At 38.4% G+C, this 24,818-nt stretch overlaps 1 protein-coding gene across 1 annotated transcript in view; it reads left to right on the forward strand.

Annotated features, from left to right (window-relative positions):
- Positions 1–21,227, forward strand: part of gabbr2 (gamma-aminobutyric acid (GABA) B receptor, 2) — a 160,082-nt gene extending 138,855 nt beyond the window's left edge. The window contains exons 14-19 of the mRNA XM_043218350.1: positions 10,646–10,756; positions 12,791–13,015; positions 13,298–13,480; positions 13,815–13,944; positions 14,221–14,335; positions 16,319–21,227. Of these exons, the coding sequence (XP_043074285.1) occupies positions 10,646–10,756; positions 12,791–13,015; positions 13,298–13,480; positions 13,815–13,944; positions 14,221–14,335; positions 16,319–16,484 (930 nt within the window). The 3' untranslated portion in view covers positions 16,485–21,227. The remainder of the gene's footprint in view (positions 1–10,645; positions 10,757–12,790; positions 13,016–13,297; positions 13,481–13,814; positions 13,945–14,220; positions 14,336–16,318) is intronic.
- The last annotated feature ends 3,591 nt before the right edge of the window (positions 21,228–24,818 follow it).

A 24,818-nucleotide genomic window follows, 5' to 3' on the forward strand; every position in this document is an offset into this window, starting at 1 on the left:
GCAGTAAAAGGAAAGTCATACAGGTTTAGAAAAGAATAAAGATTTTGCTCTACAATAAAATTTTTGGTGACAGCAAGCATTATGGATGAGCTTCAGAGTTCTTTCTCTGTTTGCTGATGCTACTTTGTGCGTGATGTCTGCTCTCGTTAGGTTTTCATGATGAATTAGCTTGGAGAACGCATGTATTTTTAATCATCCTGACTGGCGCCAAGTTCACTGCGCCATTCAGATCCGCTTGCAGGAACAGCTTTTTTTGATTAACCTATTTGATGGTCTTGTTTTCCGACATCGTCTTTTAGCTGGATGTGAGCACAAGCTATATTTGTCTTTTATTGGCCCTAAAAATGATTATACAGAACTAACTTCTTACACAACACTCTCACACTGAGTATTACACCCTGTAGCACAGTTTCTCTCTCTCTCTCTAGCCCTAATATGAAGCTGTGTGCTGAAGCTCACACCCCCAAAATGGTTTTGTGTGTGAAAGAGAGGCTGATTTGAAGCGTGGGTCGATAGCGCTGGCACCGCACAGACCAACCGAGCCAGATAACTCAGTCACAAACAGCTCTTCATTACTCTCATAAGACTTGAGTCTCCGTGAGAATGAAATGTGTCATTTGGCCGATATGAGAGGCAGGTGCTGCAGCCTGATCTGAGGGATTGGATCGATGTGACGGGCTGCAGGTGGTCCGTCATTACCGCACGACTCCAAATGAGCTGATTTTTTTTAGATTTGTCTTTGAGAGAAATCGTTAGATAATTTATGCAGGGTTTGGTGTAGGAGTGAGATACAGTGGGGTCTGAGACCATGCTGAAAATCGAATGTTTTTATCTTTATAAAAACAGGTTTATTTGAAGGGAATTTGGAAAATTAATAAAATGGCGTACTTTATTTTGAAGTGTCATTGTTACAGTGTAATTATACATTTATGGTTAGGGTAAGGATTATGACTGAAAAACAAATGGTATAAAAAATATTTAGCACAAATTTTATATGTATTTGTTTTTTAAATTAAAGAAAGTTTAGCCTATGGAGAAAGAGAGAGAAAAAATATTTCATAAATAATAATAATATTTATCAAATAATAAAAAGAAATCTGAAAAATTTGGATTAATACATAGATTTTTCATGATATGTTAATATATACTGTTAATAAATGCCATATATTATATAGGGAAAATATATAAGTAATAATGCAGCAACCAAAAAGGGGATGCACCAAATTTATTATTCATACTGAATTTCATTCTAACTCCAACTTTTCTCCTTAATCAGTATGCACATAATATATTTTGTAATGAAAAATATGCATTAATAGTGCAATAGAATCAAGACAATTTAACTAATCCCAGACCTTGTCAGTCCATCCTTTCCTCGATATTGTGAATTCTTTTAAACTCGACCTCTCTAGCGCCCCTGATGGCTGAAGACCGCCTGCGGTGTGGGCCTGTAGCACCGGCCTGCCGACTGACACTGTTTCCAGTCTGAGCAGCTGAGACCCGATAACAAACCAGCTCTGACCATCTGACAGTAAGACAGCCTGCCTGGCAGCCGGATGGAGCCAAGCCCCCCTCTTTCGTTTTCAACTGCACCCTCTGACACCCTGCCAGTCCACAGCCTGGAGATCGTCCAGCAGAGAGTCAGGCGGCCATCAGTACCCCCTACACACACACACACACATCAATGCACTCTCTTTCACACCTGCAAAACCTGACAGGTACATGCACACATACGCATATAGTACATACGCCACAGATCTGAAGTCACATGGTACGGGCGGCAGCGTGACTAATGGGAATGCAAATGAAGTGTGAGTGAAAGGAAAGAGTGTAAAACGAGACGACATCTCGTCATATGCATAATCGCATGTGAGGCGCGTGACTGCGGGATTATTTCATTGGCTGGCTGTGCAGTTTGATGTATCATAAGAAGTGAAGCTAGGAGAGACCCGTTATCAATGTTGAGCAGAATATTCCAACAGACTTGGAACTGAGCTGCTCGTTTGTAACCATGGAAACAAATTAATAGAGTTCCATACTATTAATCATTAAGTCATTGTCAGGCTAAAATCTCTCTTTGTCTATATTTTTCACTCATTCTCTTTCTTGTTGCACACACGCTGAGTAGCTGAATTTAAAACTCAAGCGTCAAAATGTCCTCGAGAACTTGTTCTTTTTTGATAGGTTGAGATGTTCACAATGTTTACAGTCTGTCTAACTGCAAAAACACAGTCTGTTCTTCTTCATGATGTTCTACTACAAAACATTTCTGTCTTCTTACGCCGAGATTTACCCGATTCATCAGAATGCAAAAGAAATGGTCCTTCCAAATGCATTTCCCTTTGCCTGGTCCTCTTAGTTAAAGAGACAGATTGCTGGCCTCTCGGCTCGTCTAAAGTGGGCCGATGGGAGGAGAGCGTGGCTGCCGCTCAGAGAAATGCGAATGGGCTGCTCCTATTTGAACATGCTTCCAAATGCAATGGGGCAGAAGCCAAGCGTGTATCCTCTCTTATTTTTTATCTTCTAGTCTCTCTGAACTCAGTGCAAAGTATTTGGCTCAAATGGCCACCTACAACCATGGTAATCCAATTTGGCAGTGAGATGAGCTAGAGAACAAAAACCAAGAGTCGTCAACGTCCTGACAATGTGCAGTAGGCAGAAATGAGCAGTTTGGTGTGGCAGTGCATGAATAGTCCTGAAACCAGTCAATTTCACTGGCACATAATCCAGCCTAATGGGCTACAGGAGAATATCAGAAGCTTGTGCTCTCCCCTGATGTCCGTGAGTTGCTGTTGTTTGACTGCGTTAAGGAGCGTTGACAGCTTGTGTAATTTACAGTGAACAGTGATGGATTTTTCTGTTATGGGTGGTTTTATTCAGACTTTGATCATATTAGTCTGTTATATTCAGATCAGTCATGTTCCTTCTGTTCTAAAGCAGATCTGTCTATCCATCGTACATCATACAATAGATCCATCTGTCTGCCTGCTTTGTCAGTCTTCCAGTCTATCTGTCTATCTATTTAGCTAGTTTTTTTCTATCTGTCTGTCTGTCTATTTATTTTCTGTCTGTCTGTTTTATGTCTGTCTATCTGTCTGTTTATATTCTGACTGCCTGTTTGTCTGTCTATTTTTTTTGTCAATTTTCTGTCGATCGATATATCTATCTATCTATCTATCTATCTGTCTGTCTGTCTGTCTGTCTATTGTCGTATTACACAATTTTAAATTTTCCTTTCTCTTTGGAGTGTTACAAGCTGTTAGTGCATAGATAAGATCCCTAAAATTGCAAAGACTAAAGTCTCAAAACCAAAGATATATTCTGGAAGCAGTCTATGCTGGCTGTGCATTGAGACTAGTGAGGCAATACTAACTCTGCAAGGACAGTCTGGTGCTTCTGACTCACAACCTGCAAGTTGCATTTTCTAATTAAAAGAAACTGCATGATGCAACTAAGTCATTATAATCAGTAATTATGTCTCTGTTGCACCAAATGCGCAAAAAAGATCTTTTTAGCAACATCATATGACCTCTTTGAAGTCCAAAGAAACCCTACATATCTGTAAAATATCACTCTTTACAGTTGTCATGCAGCTCACGCTTCAGAGTTGCCTAGGAGAACAGACAAATGAAAGAGATAGAGTAACATGATCACATTTTACCTGCGTGAGGGCCTGCATCTGGGATGACCTGGCCCAGAAGGCAAGAAAGCATCACATAAGTCTACTCGTGCTATGACAGGTGTTAATATTGTAATTGTTGTGAACGGAAACCACATATTTATAATAAATACATTTTATTTAGGAACTTTTTGGGCCCCTCTAACAATATGTGATATTTAAATGTAGACCTATACTTTGTAGAGTGTGTCCCTTTCGAGCATTTAAAAATATTCATAAAACGCATTGTGATTTATCTGGTTCCATTTGCCCTAAAACAGTATTTGAGAAATAGTATTCATTGACCAGTGACCTTATCAGTCTTATTTATGAATGCGGTAGAGCATAAGTCTTCTGCTATTAAGCAGCCCATCTGTACTTTCTATAGTATGCATAATACAACCCAGTACACATCACAACACAGGCCTCTCATAGAAACCAAGCCTCCAAGGACTCAATTACTGCGCTCTCAGCTAGCAACGACAGAAATATGATGTGTGTGTGCATGTTTGAGTCTGCCAAAGACAGAAAAGGAGAAAAAAGCAAGAGTTTTGTCACACTGCTGGAAGTATAGCTTTTTTCAATCACAAGTTTCTGCTTAACTTTCATACAACTAAATTTCATATTAAATTCAACTCCAGCAGGACCAGTTTAACAGATCTTGACAGCAGCCTATGCACATAATAATTGACAAATTTGTTATTACAACCCGGGAACATTCTGTATCTTGTATAAAATTAACACCATCAAAAGATATCACGTTCACTCAGAGCTTTATAATGATGTTTAATTAATGTTAACGCAAGGGGGTAATATCCTGGACAGGATGTGCACCTCAATGGAGTCACGGTAAAACGAGAACAAGAGAAAATGAGGTACGGATGATCCCCAGAATGATAAAGTGAATGAGCCACAAGTGGGACTTCACCGTGAGGATTAGATCAGACAGTGTTTGAAGTGTGCTGGCAGTTTGTTTAATGTGAAGTGCACTGGGTCAGTTCAGACCTCAGATGCACTGGATTACTGCCGCCCATTTTGAACTTACCGTTTCACCGATAGGTTCAAAGAGCACTTCAATAAATTTCACTGGAAGGGTGGTCAGGATATTTTTCTTAGTAAGTATATAGATGTTTCTTCAGCTGCAGACTGCAGACCCTTTTTTTTTTTGTTATATGATGGCTATGTCTGGTAACACTTTAGTACTAAGGGACTAATTCCCACTGTTAACATGCATATTCTAGATGACCATATTACACATCCTCAATCCTACCCAATATCTAAACTTAACAGTTTGGGGCAAAAGTGTAGTTAGTTGTTAGTTAATAGTGAGAACTGGCCTTAAAGGAATAGTTCACCCAAAAATGAAAATTACGGCATACCCTGAAGCCATGCTATGTATATGACTTTCTTCTTTCAGATGAAGACAGAGTTTTTTAAAAACTTATCCTGGCTCTTTCAAGCTTGGAAATTCTGGTGTATTTTGACCATGATTTTGAAGCTCCGTAAATCCGATCTATCCGCAAGTATATCCTGCATATTGGTAAACTAACCTATATACCTCCGGAGGGTTATTACATGTCCTCTGAAGCAGATCGATGGGCTTTTGTAACGACCATTGCTTGAAGTCAGTTATTTAGATCATAATTTTAAAACCTAAAAAAAAACTGTTTTACATTTTGGATGGGGTGTCATTTCCATGACAGTTTTGGCCCTAATAAAGTTTTTCGAAAGTTTAAAAAAGGTAAAGAACTTGAGATGAAGTATTGAATTTGGTGTGGAATAAAAACAAGAAACCCAAGGTGAATACCACTATTATATTTGATTTTATGTTATGCCATTTTCCATCTATTTTGTGAAATTATGCAAAAAGATTGAAAATATTATCTTCAGTGTCTTTCTAGGATGCATAAAATGCTATGAATGAAGCCATATATGCTATGCTATTTAAAATGCTATGCAAATAAGTCACGGTATGTGAACACAAGATGTGAGATGTGGTGGAAATATTTATTTTCATGGCTTGTGATGTATTCATGAACACTGATAGACATTTTTAGACAACAAGTAAGAGTGCGAAGGTGTGTTTTAAGAGAATTTATTATTTTCTAACCTGAAAGCATATGTAACGGTACAATGTCAAAAGTGTCCACAGTCGAACAAACACACATCTACTCTTTTCCGTACGTTTACGTCCACAGCACATAAAGGTGCGTGTGGCTTCAGTAATCATGAGGGCAGCAGAGTGCACCGTGATGGAGAGCAGCTGTCCTCCATCACTCACAGTTTGCCATGCCAGCCCTCATGGAGGAAAAAAACAGCGGTCCTAATGAGTTATCAGGACTGATGGCTTATCATGTGTGGGACCTCTCTGTGTCCTTGACTCAACGAGGATATATAGGCGACCCAAGTCACAAATCTCGATTGTCCCTCAGAAAAGAAAACAAGCTGTAAGCGTTAAGGCGAGTGTGTGAGCGCATGTCCGTGACTATTTCAGAGAGCCCATCTGCGTGAATACCTCAGTATAATCCCAGTAGTCACCAGATTTAAATGTTTGCCCATGCGTGAGCTCTAATAACGTTTGACAGTGAGCACTCGAACCCCATTTATGAAGGTTGTTATTCGCAAATTAGCTGCATGTTCATAAGTGAGCGTGTTTTGTGTAGGGCGAAGGGTGCAGTCATGTGACGGCAACATAGCGAAAGTCATTTGCATCGGAGACTCGCAGAGAGCAAGCAGATGGGAGTTGTGATTAAAACCGAGATATTCCGGAGCATTAGATTAAAGAATGATGTCAATAAAAAGCATTTTAGACTGCAATAACAAAGGCAATCTGAAACACGGCGCTGCACGTTCTCATTTGCATATTTAAATGCGTCTGATGTTCGGGGTTAGATTCCTGGTCTAATGATGCATTTAGCCCGTAATGAATCAGTGATGGCAGCTCCCAGGCTCAGCCGCAGGGACTGCAGCAGGGCCACTTTGAAGTCACCGCATTTGAAGTGGAGTTTAGAGCGGTGGACTCCAAAAATAAGCACACACCAGAGGGAGACAGATCTGCAGAGCCTCAGCGTGCAGCTGCAGGTTTATCCTCAAACTGGAGCAGGTAGATGCAACCCTGGAGGAGCCACACAGAGATGCTTTGCTTTCAGGCAGTAAACAGGAAAGCACTGTTTACTTTTGGCAGTCATGGAACTGTTTTTTTGCATTATTTTTGTAATAAATATGTTTTGTGCTGTCGCAACGATTAATCGCAGACAAAATAAACATTTTCGTTTACATAATATATGTGTGTGTACTGTGTATATTTATTATGTATAGCCTATATAAACACACACACGTGCAGCAGTTTTGAAAATATTTACATATATTATATGATATATAAATATATTTAAAGTATTTTTTCTTAAATATATTTATATGAGCCTATTTTTAAAAATATATATATATATAATTTACAAAAAGGAATTAGTGCTTTTGTTCTGCAGCAATTAATTAAACTGATCAATAAATCTAAAAAATATTTTTAAAAGATTTACAAAAAAATTCTATTCATATTCTCAGCATTTATAATAATAACCAAACCAGCATATTGCACCGTAAAAAAATCATATTGATTATACAAGAGTTTTACCTGCATTTTGAATTTTGCATTATGTTTAAGGGTTAACTGAAATGTGCCTGAAATTGATGGATACCCTGGTAAAGAATTTAAGAATGATTTCTGAAGGCTCGTGAGACAGGAATAAAATACATTTTACAATTGACTAAAATAGAAAGCATTTTTTATATCACAATTTTATTTTTAACAATTTTTACTGTTTTTATCGATCACAAAATACAGCTTTGATGAGAATAAATATTAAAGGAAAACATAAATCTTTTTTTTCCCTCCTTTCACATCATGGCACTTTCTGACTTGAGTCTCTCATCAGCAGGGTCATCTTGTCATTTTTCATTTTATTTAAGTAATGTACTTTGCCAACTGGAAAGTTACTGGCAAGTATTTACTGACCAAAGTCAATTCTTACTTGCCGAGTGTTAGTTTTGAACCATGGTGTTAAACCTTGTTCTTTGATGTGTGTTATGGCTTTACTGTGGGATTAGGTCAGTGAAGTATCGCTCGAGTTGACCTTAAGATTAGATGGCTGAATAATTGACTTAACTTCTTGTTAAACAACTCTCAGCTCTACTGAACAATATCTGCCTCTTCATAGTACATTTAAGCAGTGGCACGTAGCCGCCAAGAGATCACAGGATGTAATGTAAAAGGATTACTACAGATAAGAGATTGTGGTCACAAGAAGCTATGTCAGAGAGAAACAGATGTACAGGAGGGTGACTGACCCGTCCAAATGAGTATTATAACTATCATTTCTCTTAAACAAGGGCTTAGTTCAAAATCAAAGGTCTTAGAAAGAGGCTGGATAATAGAAATCTCATTCATGCTGTACTAAACTCCCAATGGAATAAAATATATGCTCATGGAAGCAAACTACCCTGAAGACTCTCTCTTTCTCTCTTTCTTTCCGTCACTCTCCCTGTCATTTTAGGTTGATTCTGCTCTCTTGTTAGAAAATAACAAGGCATGGCTTTAGCCCCAGACAGCCACTGAATTGGAGTTTATCCTCCACTTTGACTGACAGACTGTATATTGGCTTTTTCCTTATTTTTTCAAGCTCATATCAAGATTCATGTGACACTTTTGTTGCGCTGTCAGAGCTCAGTCACACCATGTACTTTAATGCATTAAGCAAATTTAGCACTTGCGTATTACGTTGTACCGTTACATATGGTTATAATGTTACAAAAGATTTCTACTTTGAACAAATGCTCTTCTTTAGTACTTTCCATTCTTAGAAAGATGTCAATACATTTTTTGAAATAAGTATAAAATAGCCATACTTCACTAAGCAGTACAGTAATTTTAACTGAATATATTCTGTTAAAAAGTTTTGGATCAGTAAGGTTTTTATTGTTTTTTTTAAAGAAGTTTCTTATGTTCATCGAGGCTATATCTATTTAATCAGATTTGCAGGAACAAAATATTTTTGTGAAAAATGATTGCAATTTAAAATAACAGTTTTCTATTGTAATTTACTTTCAAATATAATCTGAATTTTCAGCATCATTACTCAAGTCTTCAGTATCGCACGATCCTTCAGAAGTTTCTAATATGCTACTTAATAGTTAGGATTCCTTGATAAATTAAGTTTAAAAGAACAGTGTTAATTTAAAATAGAAATTTTGTGTTACAATATTCAGTACTACTCCAAAGTTTGGGGTTAGTATTTTGTTAAAGAAGTTTTTAAAGAAAAGAATACTTTACTTAAGTGAAGATGTGTTAAATAGATACTGATCACATTTTTAAAAAAGTGTAGCAAAAAAAATCATACTGACTGGTAGTGACACATATACTAACCAATCACCATTCAGAATAATTTTTTACTAGTTATTTATATTTCTATATCTGTTTATTGAGGGTTTTCCGTATGCTGTCCCTCCTGTTCCCCCACGATGTGTGCAGACCTGCCACTTTGTACTAATACACACTGTTTCTAGTTCTCAGTGGCCATATGGTTCATTCCCGTCTATAAAGTGTGATAATATTCTCTCTTGTCAGCTAACTGTGTCCCTCTCGTCTCCATCTCTCCTCAGACACTGTCAGTCACCCATCCTTCCAGCTTCCACTGAACAATTACATTAGATGCCTAATGCAGTGAGAAATAACAGAGCGCACAGCACTCTCTTTAAGCCCAACCCATCAACTGTTGCCTGGCAACGCCACACAGCTCGACTAACTACAGCTCAAGCTATGATAAAAGAAGAGCTCTTGTTGTGCAGTTGGAAAGCATTTCTTAAGTTTTATCTTTTCAATTTTGGGTTTCTGAGGCCAGATGGAACACTTAAATGTTGAAGTAAAAACAATTTTTTGTAGGGAAGTAATATTGTTTGATTTTAGGTTTTGATGGGAAAATAGTCAGACATTCTTTTTTCATTATTTTATTCTAATTCTTTTGTTGCTATTGTAGAGCTCCTTAACATCACATCAACAGTTTTCCTACTTAAACTACTTCTAGGACTTCAAGAGGTCTGTCATCAGCTTTTCCTCTTTGATCTGTTTAAAATTGTCCTACAGTTTGACTTCTAGGATTCATCGCATCAAGGAATGTATAAATAAAGCTTCTTGCAGTGGCTGGCCCAGTTTACTCGCCCCGTCACTTTGTGAAGATGTCTTCTGAGCGGTGAACTCCTTAATGCCAAGCTCAAATAACGCAGATAGAGCCACACAAGAGGCGGATGAAAGCCGTGGTTGTTACGCTCTGTGACTAAACTGGGAAGAATCTGTGAGACTTAGGGATGCGTTTGGAGGTTGGATCCCTGTCTATCTTTGTGTCCGGGTTGTTGCATGGTTGCAAGCTTAAGGTTTTCCAAACTGGGGCAGCAAGAAAGTGGGTTAGAGCTTGGCTACTTTTAGAGCCAGCACATTGAGGGAAACTCAGTCGAGGTCTTCTCTCTTTCGCCGGATTCCTTCAAGAGTCCAGTTCTGACCTGCTTTGCATATCAGGACTGTAAATATCTCAATCAATATCAAGTAATCAATGCCTGACCCATAAAGAGAATAACTCTTTATGGGTCAGGCATTGATTACTTGATCAATGTTAATCGTTAACACTCAAGCGATATCCTGTAGATGTGACTATATTATTTTTACTATCTCTGTAAAAGCCCATTAAGGTTGATCTCACATGGGAGATGAAATGATCCAAGTTCCCATAATGTATTTATAGCCTCAGTATTGGTACTAGTATTGCAAGTTTACTTTTAAATATAAATTTAAATGTACTTAATAGATTCTGAACCTTTGTACTGAAGCATTTAAAGTCAAGGCAGATAAACCCAGGCTCAGTGTTATTGTTGTTAGTGACAAAGGTGTTTTTAAAGCCAGGATTATTTCCACTCATTGGTTTCCTCACTGTGTCTCCACAGGCGGATCCTCAGGGACGAGACATCGCAATCCGGCCCTTCCTGGAGCACTGCGAGAACACGCACATGACCATTTGGCTGGGGATTGTCTATGCCTACAAAGGCCTCCTTATGGTGAGTGAGAACATTCTAGAGAGCGTCAACATGATCGCCATCTGCTCCCGCCGACAACGGTGTCTGAATATTCTGTCACTTCCTTCTGCATTTGGTCAATTATAATATATAATACCTCAATGTCACCGTGTTTAAAATGCGTTCGCAATATTGGATTCTGAGTCTCTTGTGGTATGTCAGGAAATACAAATGCCATGCAAACTGATGTTCCTCTTTCTATTTTCTTTTCTTTTTTTTCCCCCAACAGTTAATGTTCATCATCAATAGACAATATCATCACAGTTTTCAAAATAAAACAAACACTCATTATATCACTATAACGCACCTTTTTTGTAGTTTATTGCTTTAATATGTGTCTTTAATGTTTACAATGAACTAGAGTCTACACCCGAATCTTACTTTTACTAGGGTGCCAGGGCCCACAGCAAACTTTCAAGGGGGAGAGCAAATTGGTCTAAATTATTTATTTACAAATAACATTTTATTTTATGCCACAGCCTTCCCACAGATTTTTAAAAGGGAGAAACTCATTCATTCTACTAGTTATGTCATGTTCTAAAATATTGTAATTTGTAGAATTTGTTTTTTGTTGTTGTTGTATATAAATATGATATATTATCAACAACAATAAAAACAACAGTAGTTAATAACAAGAACAATAATAATAATTATCATCATCATCAGCTCTAACTGTCCTATTATCCTATCATAATAAAATTAAATGCCAAAAATGACGCAAATTACTAAAATGTAATCCTAGAGACACTTCTGGAATGTCATTATTTTATTGAGATATTCAGTTTGATATGTTGCTACTCCAAATTCCAGTATAATAATCAGCCCTTAAACATTGTATTTTTTTAAATGGGTAACCTTGGAGATCACTGCTATAAACTTTAACATTGTTCTTTTGCTGCCTTACAAGAGCTAGTATTTTCTTCTGCAAATGCAAATCTAGCAAGCTCACTGACTGGATTTTGACACACTGTACCCATAGGAGAAGAGCGAAATTGCTCTTTCCAATTAACCTCACTTTAGATTACTGGTAAGGTGCCCCAGGAACCAGAATGCCTCCAGTCAGTTAATTGCCCATAGCGCTGACCATTATCTCTGAGTCAATGGTGGCAACATCCTCAATAAAAACCTGCCCTTCGACTCACTTTGTGCTCTGTAGAAATGATTTGTCCGTTTGTTCTTGCTGCTGTAATAGTGGCAGGTGGTTCGGTTGACGGGCAGGCCATTACCTCCCCTTTTCCCCTGCCCTGCTATAGATGATCTCTGTCAGGGTTCAGCTGTGGGCCATGGAGCATCACTTCCTGTCTCTTTCCTTCCTTGTCTCTCTTCTCATCTGTGATCGCTTTGGTGGGAGGCAGTGTTAAGAAAGAAGTGCTCGATGTTAAACTGAAGCTATAGATATCGTAATCGTGTACAAGTGAAAATGCCAGCACACTCACGTTCCTGTTCTCAGCTGTGTGACATTTCTTGTTCTTCCTCTTCCCATGTTTGAAAACCTCCTGCTAAATCATCATGGATTCACTTACAGCCAACACGTTCCAAGTAGAACAAGAAAAGAAAGAGAATGAGAGGGTGAACGAGGCAAAAGAGTGAGACAGGCTGTGATTGGATTAGGATTGAATAGATTTGTGGCGAGTGGGTGCAGAATCAAATCTCGGAGTGTGCGTCATTGAGTTAGCTGAGTCATATTTCTCAGAGTTCACTCCAGTCTCACACAAAGGTGCTTTGATTACTGCTCTGACTTCCTGAGAAAGCTGGACAGGTGTTGTTAGCTGCCTTTAGAGACATTAGGGTGATAAAATAAGTCAAGCACAGTTCATTTTCACTGGCTTTATGATTCATCACTATAAACTGAGGACTGCACAGAGTGAAGAATGTGGAAATGGTTGTCTGTCGAATATGTCACATAGCCGATAATCTTATTTTGTCTTCTGGTGTAAAAAATATATTTGCATGTATGCCTAAAGATTGCAAAACCTGTAATGATAAGTCATTGTTTGCACTTTTCTCTTTGTCCAGCTGTTTGGATGTTTCTTGGCCTGGGAGACTAGAAATGTGAGCATTCCAGCCCTGAACGACAGCAAGTACATCGGCATGAGTGTGTATAATGTGGGCATCATGTGTATCATCGGGGCAGCGGTGTCCTTCCTGACCAGGGATCAGCCTAATGTGCAGTTCTGCATCGTGGCACTGGTCATCATCTTCTGCAGCACCATCACGCTGTGTCTGGTTTTTGTGCCAAAAGTAAGTACTGCAATGTACGGACCATTCCAGCCCTATGGGGAAAGAATTGTAGAGGTCAGCGAAAGGCACATTCTGGCATTTGATTTCTGCAAATCCCTAGCAAGTTCACCTGAATATAATTGAGAACAGTGCTTACTTTGCATCCCCTGGAGCTCTCTGGAAATAAACACAAAGAAATTTGAAAGACTGCAAAGATTCCTCTCTCCCTCTGAACAAATATATCATGCACAAAATCAATGGCAGGATCTCAACAGTATGTCTTTGTCCTCTCTCTTTGGTTAGTTTGTCACAATGCGTACAAACCCGGATGCTGCCACACAGAACCGGAGGTTAAAGTTTACCCAGAACCAGAAGAAGGAAGATTCCAAGACGTCCACCTCAGTAACCAGTGTTAATCAGGCCAACACGTCCCGTCTGGATGGATTACAGTCAGACAACCACCGCCTCCGAATGAGAATCACAGAGGTGATCGAAGTCAATCATAAACTGAACAATGATTAAATTCCTAAAATGACAATCTACTTAAACATTAACTAATTACTAATACACCACCATGCAGATTAAAGGGGTCATATAAGACAAATAGATTATTATATCAAGGCTATTAAATATTTTTGGGAGCAAAAGTGTGCATTTTTGTTTTGATTTGTGATATTAATCAAAGTTTTTTCTACTTTAGGAATAGTAGAGTGATCACATATATTTTTGTATTGCAAAATCAATAAGGGAACATGCTTTAATATTTTTCATGAAACAGAAATTGAATGGTTAAATTAAATGATAACATTTTGTTTTACAGCTGGATAAGGAACTGGAAGAGGTTACAATGCAACTGCAGGACACTCCAGAAAAGACTCCATACATTAAACAAAACCACTACCAAGATGTCAACAATATTCTGAGCATACGCAACTTCACTGACGGCAAAGGTAAGAGAAGTGGATATCAAACCTCATGCTCCTTACCTGTCGATCACACAGAGCTGTCAGTCTGTGACTCATTTCAGTATGTGACACCCTTTTCCTCTGTTATTGTCACTCAGAGAAAAAGAACAATTTTATTGGAGTGTTATACATTATTCACTCCCAAACATGTCAAGCTGAAGTGTCATATAAGGTGCAAGTTCTGACTCAGTTTTGAGCTGAATCCACCACTGACATCTTGATGGAAAGGCAGCTTTCTGAACATCATGCCTTTGTTTTAAGATGGAGAGAAATCTCTGAAGAACCACTTAGAGCAGAAACCTCAGGCTCAGTGGGGATCCATGGATCCTTCTAGGATAAGCAGAGGTCCACTAGAAGACATCAACTCACCAGAACAGTAAGTTTTTATACTGGCATTCTCAGTGGCATGCACAAACATGTTTGGACACCTAAAAATCTATAAATGAGCATTTCTTTTTTAAATATCAGGCCAAGTAACATCTCTTTAGATATTAAGAAGCACAAGCACACTTTCCAAATTTAACATTTTGACAAACATTTGCTAGTTTTTACATTGTAAAACATTAGACATTCATTCTTTCTTTCTTTCTTTCAATTACAATTACATTTTAGGGTCTATCTAGAATTCAAGCAAAAATTTAAATTACCCCATTATTTACTCACCCTCCATCCATCCTAGGTGTATATGATTTTTCTTTCAGATGATTACAACTGGGGTTATATTAAAACATTTTCTGGCTCTTCCAAGCTTTATGGCAGTGAATGTGGGTCAAGATTTTAAATCTTAAAAAAGATGCATACATCTATCATAAAAAGTACTCCATGTAGCAAAGCAATGCATTAGTTTTAAAAAAATCCATGTGTAAAACTTCATAAACCATATTCTCTAGCTTCTGCTTACTGTTGGTATATACAGGCATTCATGAGAGTGTGGCATTTCAGCCGATGACGTAGGATCTAGATGTAGCATAAACTCAACAAGATTTGTTTAGAGTAAAGGAAAACCAATTTCCTCTTGGCTTATATTGAAATGCTTATATTGTTTTGCTCTCTCTTCTGCGCTTCCGTGTTCATCACTTCTCACCAGAGCTTACGCTACGCCTACATCATACGTCATTCACTGAAATGCCACTCATGTATTATGAGCTATTTAAAAACAGAAAAAATTGACAGTCGAAAATTGTTCTTTCTGTTAAAGTTGTTCAGTCCCACAACATTCTGTATAAACTCATTAACGCAGTGCAAAATAAAGATCATGAAGAAAAATGTAAACAAAAGCAAGGAAGGTTCAGGAATGAAGGGGAAAAAAGAGAGGGAAAGAGGGATGGGGGGCTGTGGTTACATAACATGTGATTTCTAGTGAGAGCGGAAGGCACTGGACCCTGAAAATAGACAGGAGAGTAGAATTAGAGGACTACAGGCCGTCCCAGCACATGAATGTTTGATTGTAAAGAGGAGCAATTCTGCAGTGTGTCACTGTTCATCAAACACACACACACACACACATATACACACACTTAGCCCAGTAGCTGATGGTCCCTTGACCCTGCTAAATAACACTATCTCTGCCATGGGAATATGCAATGTGCAATTTATTGATCCTGTTCTCTATGTCTGCAAATACATTTTTAGTTGACATTGACATTTATATTTTTTGTTTTTGCAAGTGAACCTGCAACGTCTGACTAATCGATGTTAATTATTTCTAAACACAGAAGACATTTTCCTTAATTGATGTATGAAATTAATATTTAATTGAAAGTAATAACTCAAAGAGACTCCAATCGTAAAACCAATCGTGAGAGGTGTGGTGTGTGCAGTTTATATAACTGCCATTTGACTTCTGTAATTGACTTAAAGGGCTTCGGCATTTTGGGGTGCACTTTTAATCTGACGCAGACAGGATCCACACAGTCAGGCATACTGTACCACAAAAACAAACAGTCCCTAATCCTTCAGTAGCGAAAATCAATAAACATTAATAACGAACATTTAGCTCTAAATCATCATATTAGATTGATTTCTGAAGGATCATGCGACTCTGAAGACTGGAGAAAAACTTAACTCCGAACTTTTGAGCAGAAGCACTAAGTCCAGATGGTGTAGTTATGGCATCTGCCAGCAGGGCCTAAAGAGGTCATGCTAACCAGCTAAACCTTGAACCTTTAATTGAAAGTATGTGGCAAAGTCACTGCTGGTTTAAATGTGCTATGTGACTACGTGATATAATTATAAATTAACTTTTGCTACTTGTAGTGTCCCCACTGTTAAACAAGCAATCAGTAAAGAGCATTACATAAAATTAGGAATTATGTTGGGTCTTGCAAGTACAACAACCATTTGTGGTTTGTCTTCACAGCATACAGCGCCGGCTGTCCCTGCAGCTGCCGATCCTGCATCACGCCTACCTGCCCTCCATAGGAGGGGTGGACGCGAGCTGCAGCAGTCCCACCAGCAGCCCGGCCTCCAGCCCACGTCACAGACACATGCCTCCCTCCTACAGGGTGATGGTGTCCGGCCTGTGAGGCCCGCCGCCTGCCCTGCGCTCTGAAGAAGCGGTCAGCTTTTTTATTTTAAGACAGACTGAGCAATATCAGCGGTTAAACAGAAGCGTGTGAGCAACCCAGGGGGGTCCAACTCTTCATGCATTCGTGACCCCCCTCCCACCATCCATGGCCACATCAGAGCAAAACTGATCTTTCAGGCTAGGAGGGAGGTGACTGGAGGTCCTCACATGGAAACCCAACCCAGACTTCCCATCCTCTCGGTCCCGTCACCTCCCGTTCCTAACTCGATGGACTCAACGCCCTACACACACACACACACACACACCCACCCCTAAACAGCAGTACAGATCAACGGAGGACAGGAGCTGTAGCCTTACCTGGTAAAAAAAAATAAAGAGACGCTTCCGCCAGCAGCCTTTCCACGATATCCGTGCATATGGGTTCTGCTGGAACTTGCGGGAAATGGGCAGCGTATGTGACCGAGGACTCCACCTCTTTATCCACCACGTCAACAGCCATGTAAATACCATATTCGAACATCAAAGTGAGCTTTGAAAATGCTGTGAAATGAATTATTCTGATGAGGCCTGGTGCTCGGAGAACTTTACAAACAGGAAGAGACAAGTACACCGTTGCCACCGGTATGAATTTGTTGTATTGCTTCAGTGTCCCAATGGTGTGAAAAAGTGGTTAATAGTAAATAAGACTATTAGCGTCTCAATTTTTTGCTAAAGACTACAAGGGAGTGTTTCAGGGTAACGCGGGCACCTGGATAGACGTGTTCCGCACATTGTTTTTCTTCAAAAACAGCTAGCATCATGTAGGCCTATCCCGGTATCAGAGTATGAAGAGTACTACTTTGATTTATCACAAGTAATGTCACATTAGAGGTTGTGCGTGTGCGACCTCAAAGAGCCACAGGTCCAGCCGAGAGGGACGTCAGAGACCAACGCGGCGATTTTAGAGGGTCAGTCTTCCATTACAGCTGAGCGAGTTGATCCTGCATATCGGGACTGAAACACACAGATGCAGCCCTATGCTCGGGATGTACGATAGCCGTCACGTGACCGGCTGTTACAGAACAAGAAGACTCACAAATTGCGATAATAACAGGGAAGTGGTACGCCATGCAGAGCAAAACCAAAATATCCTCACAGAAAGCTGCGAGGTTACACAAAAGAAGCGGTCCACACAGCAAGACAGAAGAACGATATTGTATTAAACAGCGGGACTGAAAAATTAGCACAAGTGTAATTAACTTAATAAGAGCAAGTCATGTATGAACAAAGCCTCGTTTTGACTTTCCGGTGCAGTCTCTCAGTTTACCCGCCCTCTGTTTATTTCTTGTGTTTTTTTGTTTTGTTTTTTTTGGTTGATTAAAAACCCGGTTGTACGGTTGCTACGGTTGTAGCTTGGGCTAAAAGGGCTCAGGTGGAGGGTGTGCGTATTTGCCTGTTCCAGGGAGAAATGGCAGAAAGTTCCACCCTAGTATCAGAGTGACATTGTGAAATACATCACCTAGCTCTTAGCAACAGGGAAATTACCTCATAGTTGCTATAGAAATGTTACTGTGTGCAGTGAACTTTGCACAGTGTCTTGCAGAGATAGGGAGCATCAGCTAGAGCTGGTGTCATGCTACTTTTGTAAATCTGGAAATGTACTCAAAATATGAATTATCGGAAATAAGCTACGTATCATCCATATCAAAGGCAAGAGTTCGTTTCAGCTGATATCTCACCGTCGGTGTCTTGGTTTTAGTTTCTGTCAGATTTGTTACTGTAACGTGTGTCTTACTGGAGCCTGATGGACCGCATTGTGTCAACCGGGTGACAAAAACAGTGACAGCACATTTGATCCATATGAAGCCAATGCATCGAGAATTTCTTTAACTTGTGACTTCCTTCTGTATGGCTGTTATCTAGTGATAACTCAACATTTATGGGTATTCATTGTCTCAACTATTTGGGAGAGGAGATTGAAACACAACAGAGGTGCGTTTGCTAACAGCAGTTGTCATAGTACCTCATGCTCACTAATGAGTCACGATGACAAAGACCTTTAAATACACCACAAACAGATACGCAAAAATCCCACAACGCCACGGGAGCTTGTCTTAGTATGACGGCCACAACCTAGACTGACGTTTCTAATGCACGATGAGTTTTGCAGAGGCGATTGTCTACATTTTGACTTGACTTTTTCAGCATATGACTATGACTGAGTTTTCTTTCTGACTGCAATCAGCTCTTATTTCCAAGTTCATTTCAACATTGTTTATTCTTCAATGTCTTTATGATATGTTGTTTGGCACATTCAGCAGTCAGTATCCCACAATACGAAACATCTTTGGCACATGTGAACACTATGTCCAACAGAAAATGGTGTACATTGGACATTACAAAACAAGAATTTATTTGCATACTGACTTCATTTGTTCATTGTTTCTCATTGCCCTTTAACCTCCTGTTAAAATTTATTAAATTAATTCACAACAATGTTCATTAATATTTCATTAATTCACATTGAAAAATATGTGTGTATGTACAGACATTAATTGATGTCTTATATTGTTCTTAAAAGATTATAACTTAAAACAACATAAAAGATATATTAGAAGATATATTTTTCTGAAGAGATAGAGGGTAATAAGCAACAATGAAAATGAAGTGTTAACAGTTCAGCTCAGAGAATAAGTAGAAGTAAAAGGGCTAGCTCACATTTGCATATTGTATTTCATTTGAAACCCTTACATACAGTATATGGCATATAGGTACAGTATACTCTCAATTCAACCTTTTACAAATTAATTAAATAAAAGCATAATTTCATACAACATAATGTCATAAAATAGGCAGATGCTGAAATTCACTGGTCCTATTTTATCTTCAGGCTGCTGGTTACTGAGGTTTCAAACACTGGTTTTAAACTTCCAGGCATAATAGGTACTTTAGTATTCAAATAAAAAATAAATAAATAATCATCCAAATGAGCAACTCAAATATCTATTTTAAATAAACGTCTTTTAGACTGAGTTGGAGTGAATGGGATGTTTACAAGCTATCTGCTCAAGGAGGGGGCATGATTCATTACTCTACTTTTAAATCATAATGATGACCATAATATTAATTAGTCCAGGCTACAGAAGCTTGATGAAATGTAATTACTAACAAGAGATTATCAAGAGATTATAAAAATCTTATTCAGAGTAATCATACGGTAAAGTATGTATACATAAAGAATGTATGAGATTTATTAAAAAAATAATTTATTTTTTTGAATCTTTCATGCATGGTATCCTATGATTTAATTTTGCTAATAATTGTCCTCTATTATTTCTGACAAATGCACAACATAATAATTATAAAAGTGGCAATAATAAGCTCATTCTAACTGTATAGATACGTATATTTACAGTATGTTCTTGATGGTGCATTAAGCTGGAAGGAAGATTCATATTTTAAATATGTTTTACACTACCTGTACTTTTGGTGTATAGTTATGACACTAATGTTGACATTGCACAGGAAATCATCAGTTATGGGGATCATGAACTACTGTCTTGCACTTTAGAGTGTAATAAAAACAAACATGAAGACATTCAGAGTGTACCATGCACCACAAACTGTTCTTTTAAAAATGGAAAGGTAAACACTGGTCCGTCTACAGTATGTATTCATGTCATTACCGTTATGGGAAAAGTGAACTTGTGACGTAGTCTCATTTTAAGGAAATCACTAGAAAAACACAAAAACTGAATAAAGACCAAGGTAGTGCTTTATATGATTTCTATTTGGACGTTCTATACTGTGGATTCAAATCACTGTGTGTGTGCATGTGTTTGTGAAACACAAGGTTAACCCGCTAACACGTTGCTTTTGAAAATGTATCATGGTTTGTGGAATGCACATCTGGTTGTTTAGGACCGTCTTGGCAATAACCTTGGAAATGAAGTCAAGAGCTGATTTGTTGGACATTTAATTCTGTGATGTTAAACTACAAAACTGAAAATGATCTAAATGTTGTGTTCTTCTAAAGCAAGAAAACACTCATTTGTGCAAAGAGATTCAGGAATTCAGTCTACAAGATTCGAGAAAATTGTTGGGCTGGACTCCATGCGTATTCTGGTGTGAACTGGTCTATCTTTGCATTATGTAACAAACAATAGCAAGGCCTTGTCATCACCCCAGGAGAATGAACAACCACTTCTAATGTATATAATGTAAACAACTTATTTTTTTCTGTAGAGGTATAATACAATGATAGTGGGGGATGTTACAAATGACGTTAAAAAGACAGAATGTTAGCAGTGAGCGTGTATGTCTGTTTGCCACTGTGTGAAAACGTGCTGTCTACAAGTTTACACATCGCTATACAAACTATTTATTCTGTGCTGGAAGACTTATCGCTCTACTTTTGTTTTGGGGTTTTTTTTTTTTTTGCTTTATTTTAATTTTTAATTTGCCATCTCTTTTGAGTTCACAAAACTCATCACTGCCCATCAAAAACAAAAAAGAGGAACTCCACAACTATGTTGTTTTGTTTTTCTATACAGTGCTTTTTGGAAGTGTACACTTGTGTGCTCCACTGCTGTACCGTCCCGTGTGTTTGCACTGGCACACACACAGACACACAGGAGCTCTTGAACAAATCAAAGTGGATGTGTTCATTTCATATTTCTTGTACCCTTAAACTGCATGGAAATCATAACATTTTTAATAAATTATTGCAAAAAATGTTTTATTAATAAAATAATTAAAATTATTTTGTGTGTTGTTTATTTTTCAAGAACCTTTGACACAAAATGTTATTTTTATTTAAAAAAATATTTAAAACCAAACTTACAGACATTTCCACAAGTGCCACAAACTATATACCTCCATGTGGATCCAAACCTGTATTTTGTTCCTCAGTACACTTTTTGGTCAGTACACTTTTTATAATTAAAAAAAAAAACTAGCTATACTGCCATATTAATATATATATATATATATATATATATATATATATATATATATATATATATATATATATATATATATATATATGTGTGTGTGTGTGTGTGTGTGTGTGTGTGTGTGTGTGTGTGTGTGTGTGTGTGTGTGTGTGTGTGTGTAACGAGATAAATGGCACATAATTATAAATATCTTGCCTTAGTTCTTTTGATTAAATCCTGCGTTAATGTGATCGCGCTTCCTATTGGTTACGCCGGTGGCGCTATTGCCCATTGAGTTTGAACAGTCTGCAGCAGCGCTACGGAGAACTGCTACAGGTAAGTCGTTTTTGTAGCTCCACTGTGAAATTCAAAAATATAATTTCCTGTGAAATGTTAGACACTGTCGGAAAGGTATTACACATCATAGACATCGATTCATTTGTTCAGTGTGCTTTCTCTTTGTGTAGTTGTTTTGATACTTTTTTGTGAATTGGTGTCTGTTTTCCACGCGCGCCATTTTGCCATGTGCTAACAAAATGAAACGTGTTCTGAATAGGTGGAATTATAAGATCTTCGAACTTGCCGTTTACCTCCTATTGCTCTCTGTGCAGGTAATTGGTTCTCTGTTTGTTCATTTGAGCGTTTTCTGTATTTAAATGTTTTGTGTTAAATGTTTGTTCGTAAAAGCACGTAAGTTTCATAAAATGGATGATGTAAACTTTGTAATTTATGTATCATGTTTTACTTTATATACAGTGTTTCTGTTGATTTTATTTTTGCTGTATTTAAAATGTAATGTACGATCACAAAGAACTAGGAAAAAAAGGAAAAGACAAAACTGAATTGTTTAGAAAGAACTGGTTTGTCGTTTCATTGAGAATTCAGATTACTGTTTTATTTCTGTCTGTTTTGTTTATAAGTCCATACTGTTACATTTAAGAGCAGCAGAGCTATGGAGAACTGCTGTAGGTGGAATTATAACATCTTCGAACTTGCCATTTACCTCCTATTGCTCTGTGTGCAGGAGACAAATAAACTTTAACGTCATCCAAGTCCAGAGTGTGAGTGCTGATGAAGGGTGGGACAAACCGAGTCAGATGACACGGAAACCAAAAGGTCACATTGGTGCCGTGACTTCAATCAAGGTGGTTGAAGATCATCGAACCGGCAGGCCTGTCTTCATTCTTCATAGCACAGAACCTTCAGCTAAGCTCTTATTAGTCATTCAGAGACTTTGGCAAACAATCAGGAAAACACTCTTAAGTAGACACTTCGACATTATTAATGAATTTGGGGTTTTGCAGCATTTATAGAACATAGTGTATGCATTTTCTTTCTCTTTTCTATTTCTATTTCTCAGTTGTATGCCCTTTTTACTTATTATGGAAAACACAGGTTTGAATCTGGTTATATAGGCACTCCTTTCAGTGTTGGATGAGGGAGAGGTCTGTTAGTGACACCAATTCCTTTTCCAGACATTAGCCCTAGCTGTACTACATGCAGTATAAACAACAGTATGCGCATAGAAGTCGAATGCAGTTCCTGCTCTGTAATTCATACCAGTCCTGAAACGGCTCAGCCAATTAACGCATCGACTCCACTCCATACCAGTGTCATAATGAGTCAGATGGATAACATAGTACAGTAAATAGTGTCCTTGCACATTTGAATTTACACAATCACACAGATACTGCATCAAAGAATAGTCATGTCAGTAGATACACACCCGACCAGAATTCAATGTCTTAATTCCTCCCAGATTCAAGTTGTGTGTCAAAGATTTTCCAAATTTCAGGGGTGACGCATCAGATACTGTTACACTTGATGAGTGGGTGGAGCTCATGAAAAACTTCATAAGAAAGGGTTTTCTGCCTTTGGAAGAGCAAGGTGAAGAGATTTTAATCCACCTGAGAGGCAAAGCCAAAGATGTTGGTGGGGATGTAAGGTGGGGATTCTGTCAAGTGGTTTAGATATTCGAACAAATCCTGATGCAGTCTACACTCTATTACGCAAGCATTTCAGTTGCCAACAGTATTCTCCTATCCAATTGCAAGATTTCTACACTACAGTCCCTGACAAAAGTCTTGTCGCTTATCTATTTTGTAGAAACACCTGCTATTAACCATGCTATTATTGACTTTTAATTAATCAATTGGTGTTAGAAATAGCTCGTATGAACAGCTAAAACCCTCCCAAATGATGTTTAATGCACTGAAATTAGTTTCACTGAGAAAAGATTTATCATTTAATCAAAACAGAAAGGTCAAATTTTGGCAAGACAAAGGTTTTGTCGCCTATACAGAAATTGAACAAATTTACTGCAAATACAAAAATATGTCAGCAAATTAAGTAGTGGTGCTGTGAGATCCAAATTTAATATCTTGTATGACTTCCATGAGCTTGAAGGACTGCATCCATGCGGTTTGGCAAGGATTCATACAACTTATTGATGAAGTCATCAGGAATAGCAAAGAAAGCAGTCTTGCAAGCCTCCCAGAGTTCATCAATATTTTTTGGTTTTGTCTTCCATGCTTCCTCTTTCATCCTCAATGATGTTCAAGTCTCTTTTGGCCTCTTTTATGGTTGGGAATATAAGAAGTAGCTAAGATTTCTTGGTATTTTAGACTATTGATGTTGCCTTCCACCCTGCAGATCTCTCGTACACCCCCATACTGGATGTAACCCCAGACCATGATTTTTCCGCCACCAAACTTCACTGTTTTCTGGGTGAATCTCGGATCCATGCGGGCTCCAGTAGGTCTCCTGCAATATTTGCGGCGACTGTGGTGTAATTCAACAGAAGATTCATCTGAAAAATCCACCTTCTGCCACTTTTCCAGTGTCCATCCTTTTAGCAGGCTGTGGGCCTTGGCAAATGCCACACGGTTTTTCAATTGTCTTTTGTTGAGTGCTGGCTTCTGGGCACTGATTCGACCATGGAGGCCATTTCGAGATAGAATCCGACAAACTGTTCTGGTTGACACGGGGACTTCAGGTGACCAGGTCTCGTGGAGCTCTGCTGCAGTGGAAAATGGGCTGGCCTTGGATTTTCAAGCCAACAAACGGTCCTCTCGAGCAGTTGTCTTGTGGGGTCTGCCTGACCTGGGCTTGTCAAAAACGTCTCCAGTCTCTTCAAATCTTTTATTTAATCCTCTGTACTTGACGCTGAGACACATTGAAGGTGTCTGCCACATCAGCAGTGGATCTGGTCTTCAGCCTCTTGATAATCAACACTTTAGTCTCAGGGTGAATCTTAGGCATGTTTGTAGAGCTCTAGTTGCAGTTGATGTGAAGGTCTAGTGTACTGGGGTTCTTTTTATACACACCTGAGACCTAATTGATCCATTCTTAGTCACAGGTGAAGCTCATATGACAAGGCGACAACACTTATGTCTTTGCAAAAATTGACTCAATGGGCT

Source organism: Puntigrus tetrazona, chromosome 19 (assembly GCF_018831695.1).
Source record: "Puntigrus tetrazona isolate hp1 chromosome 19, ASM1883169v1, whole genome shotgun sequence".
NCBI lineage: Eukaryota > Metazoa > Chordata > Actinopteri > Cypriniformes > Cyprinidae > Puntigrus > Puntigrus tetrazona.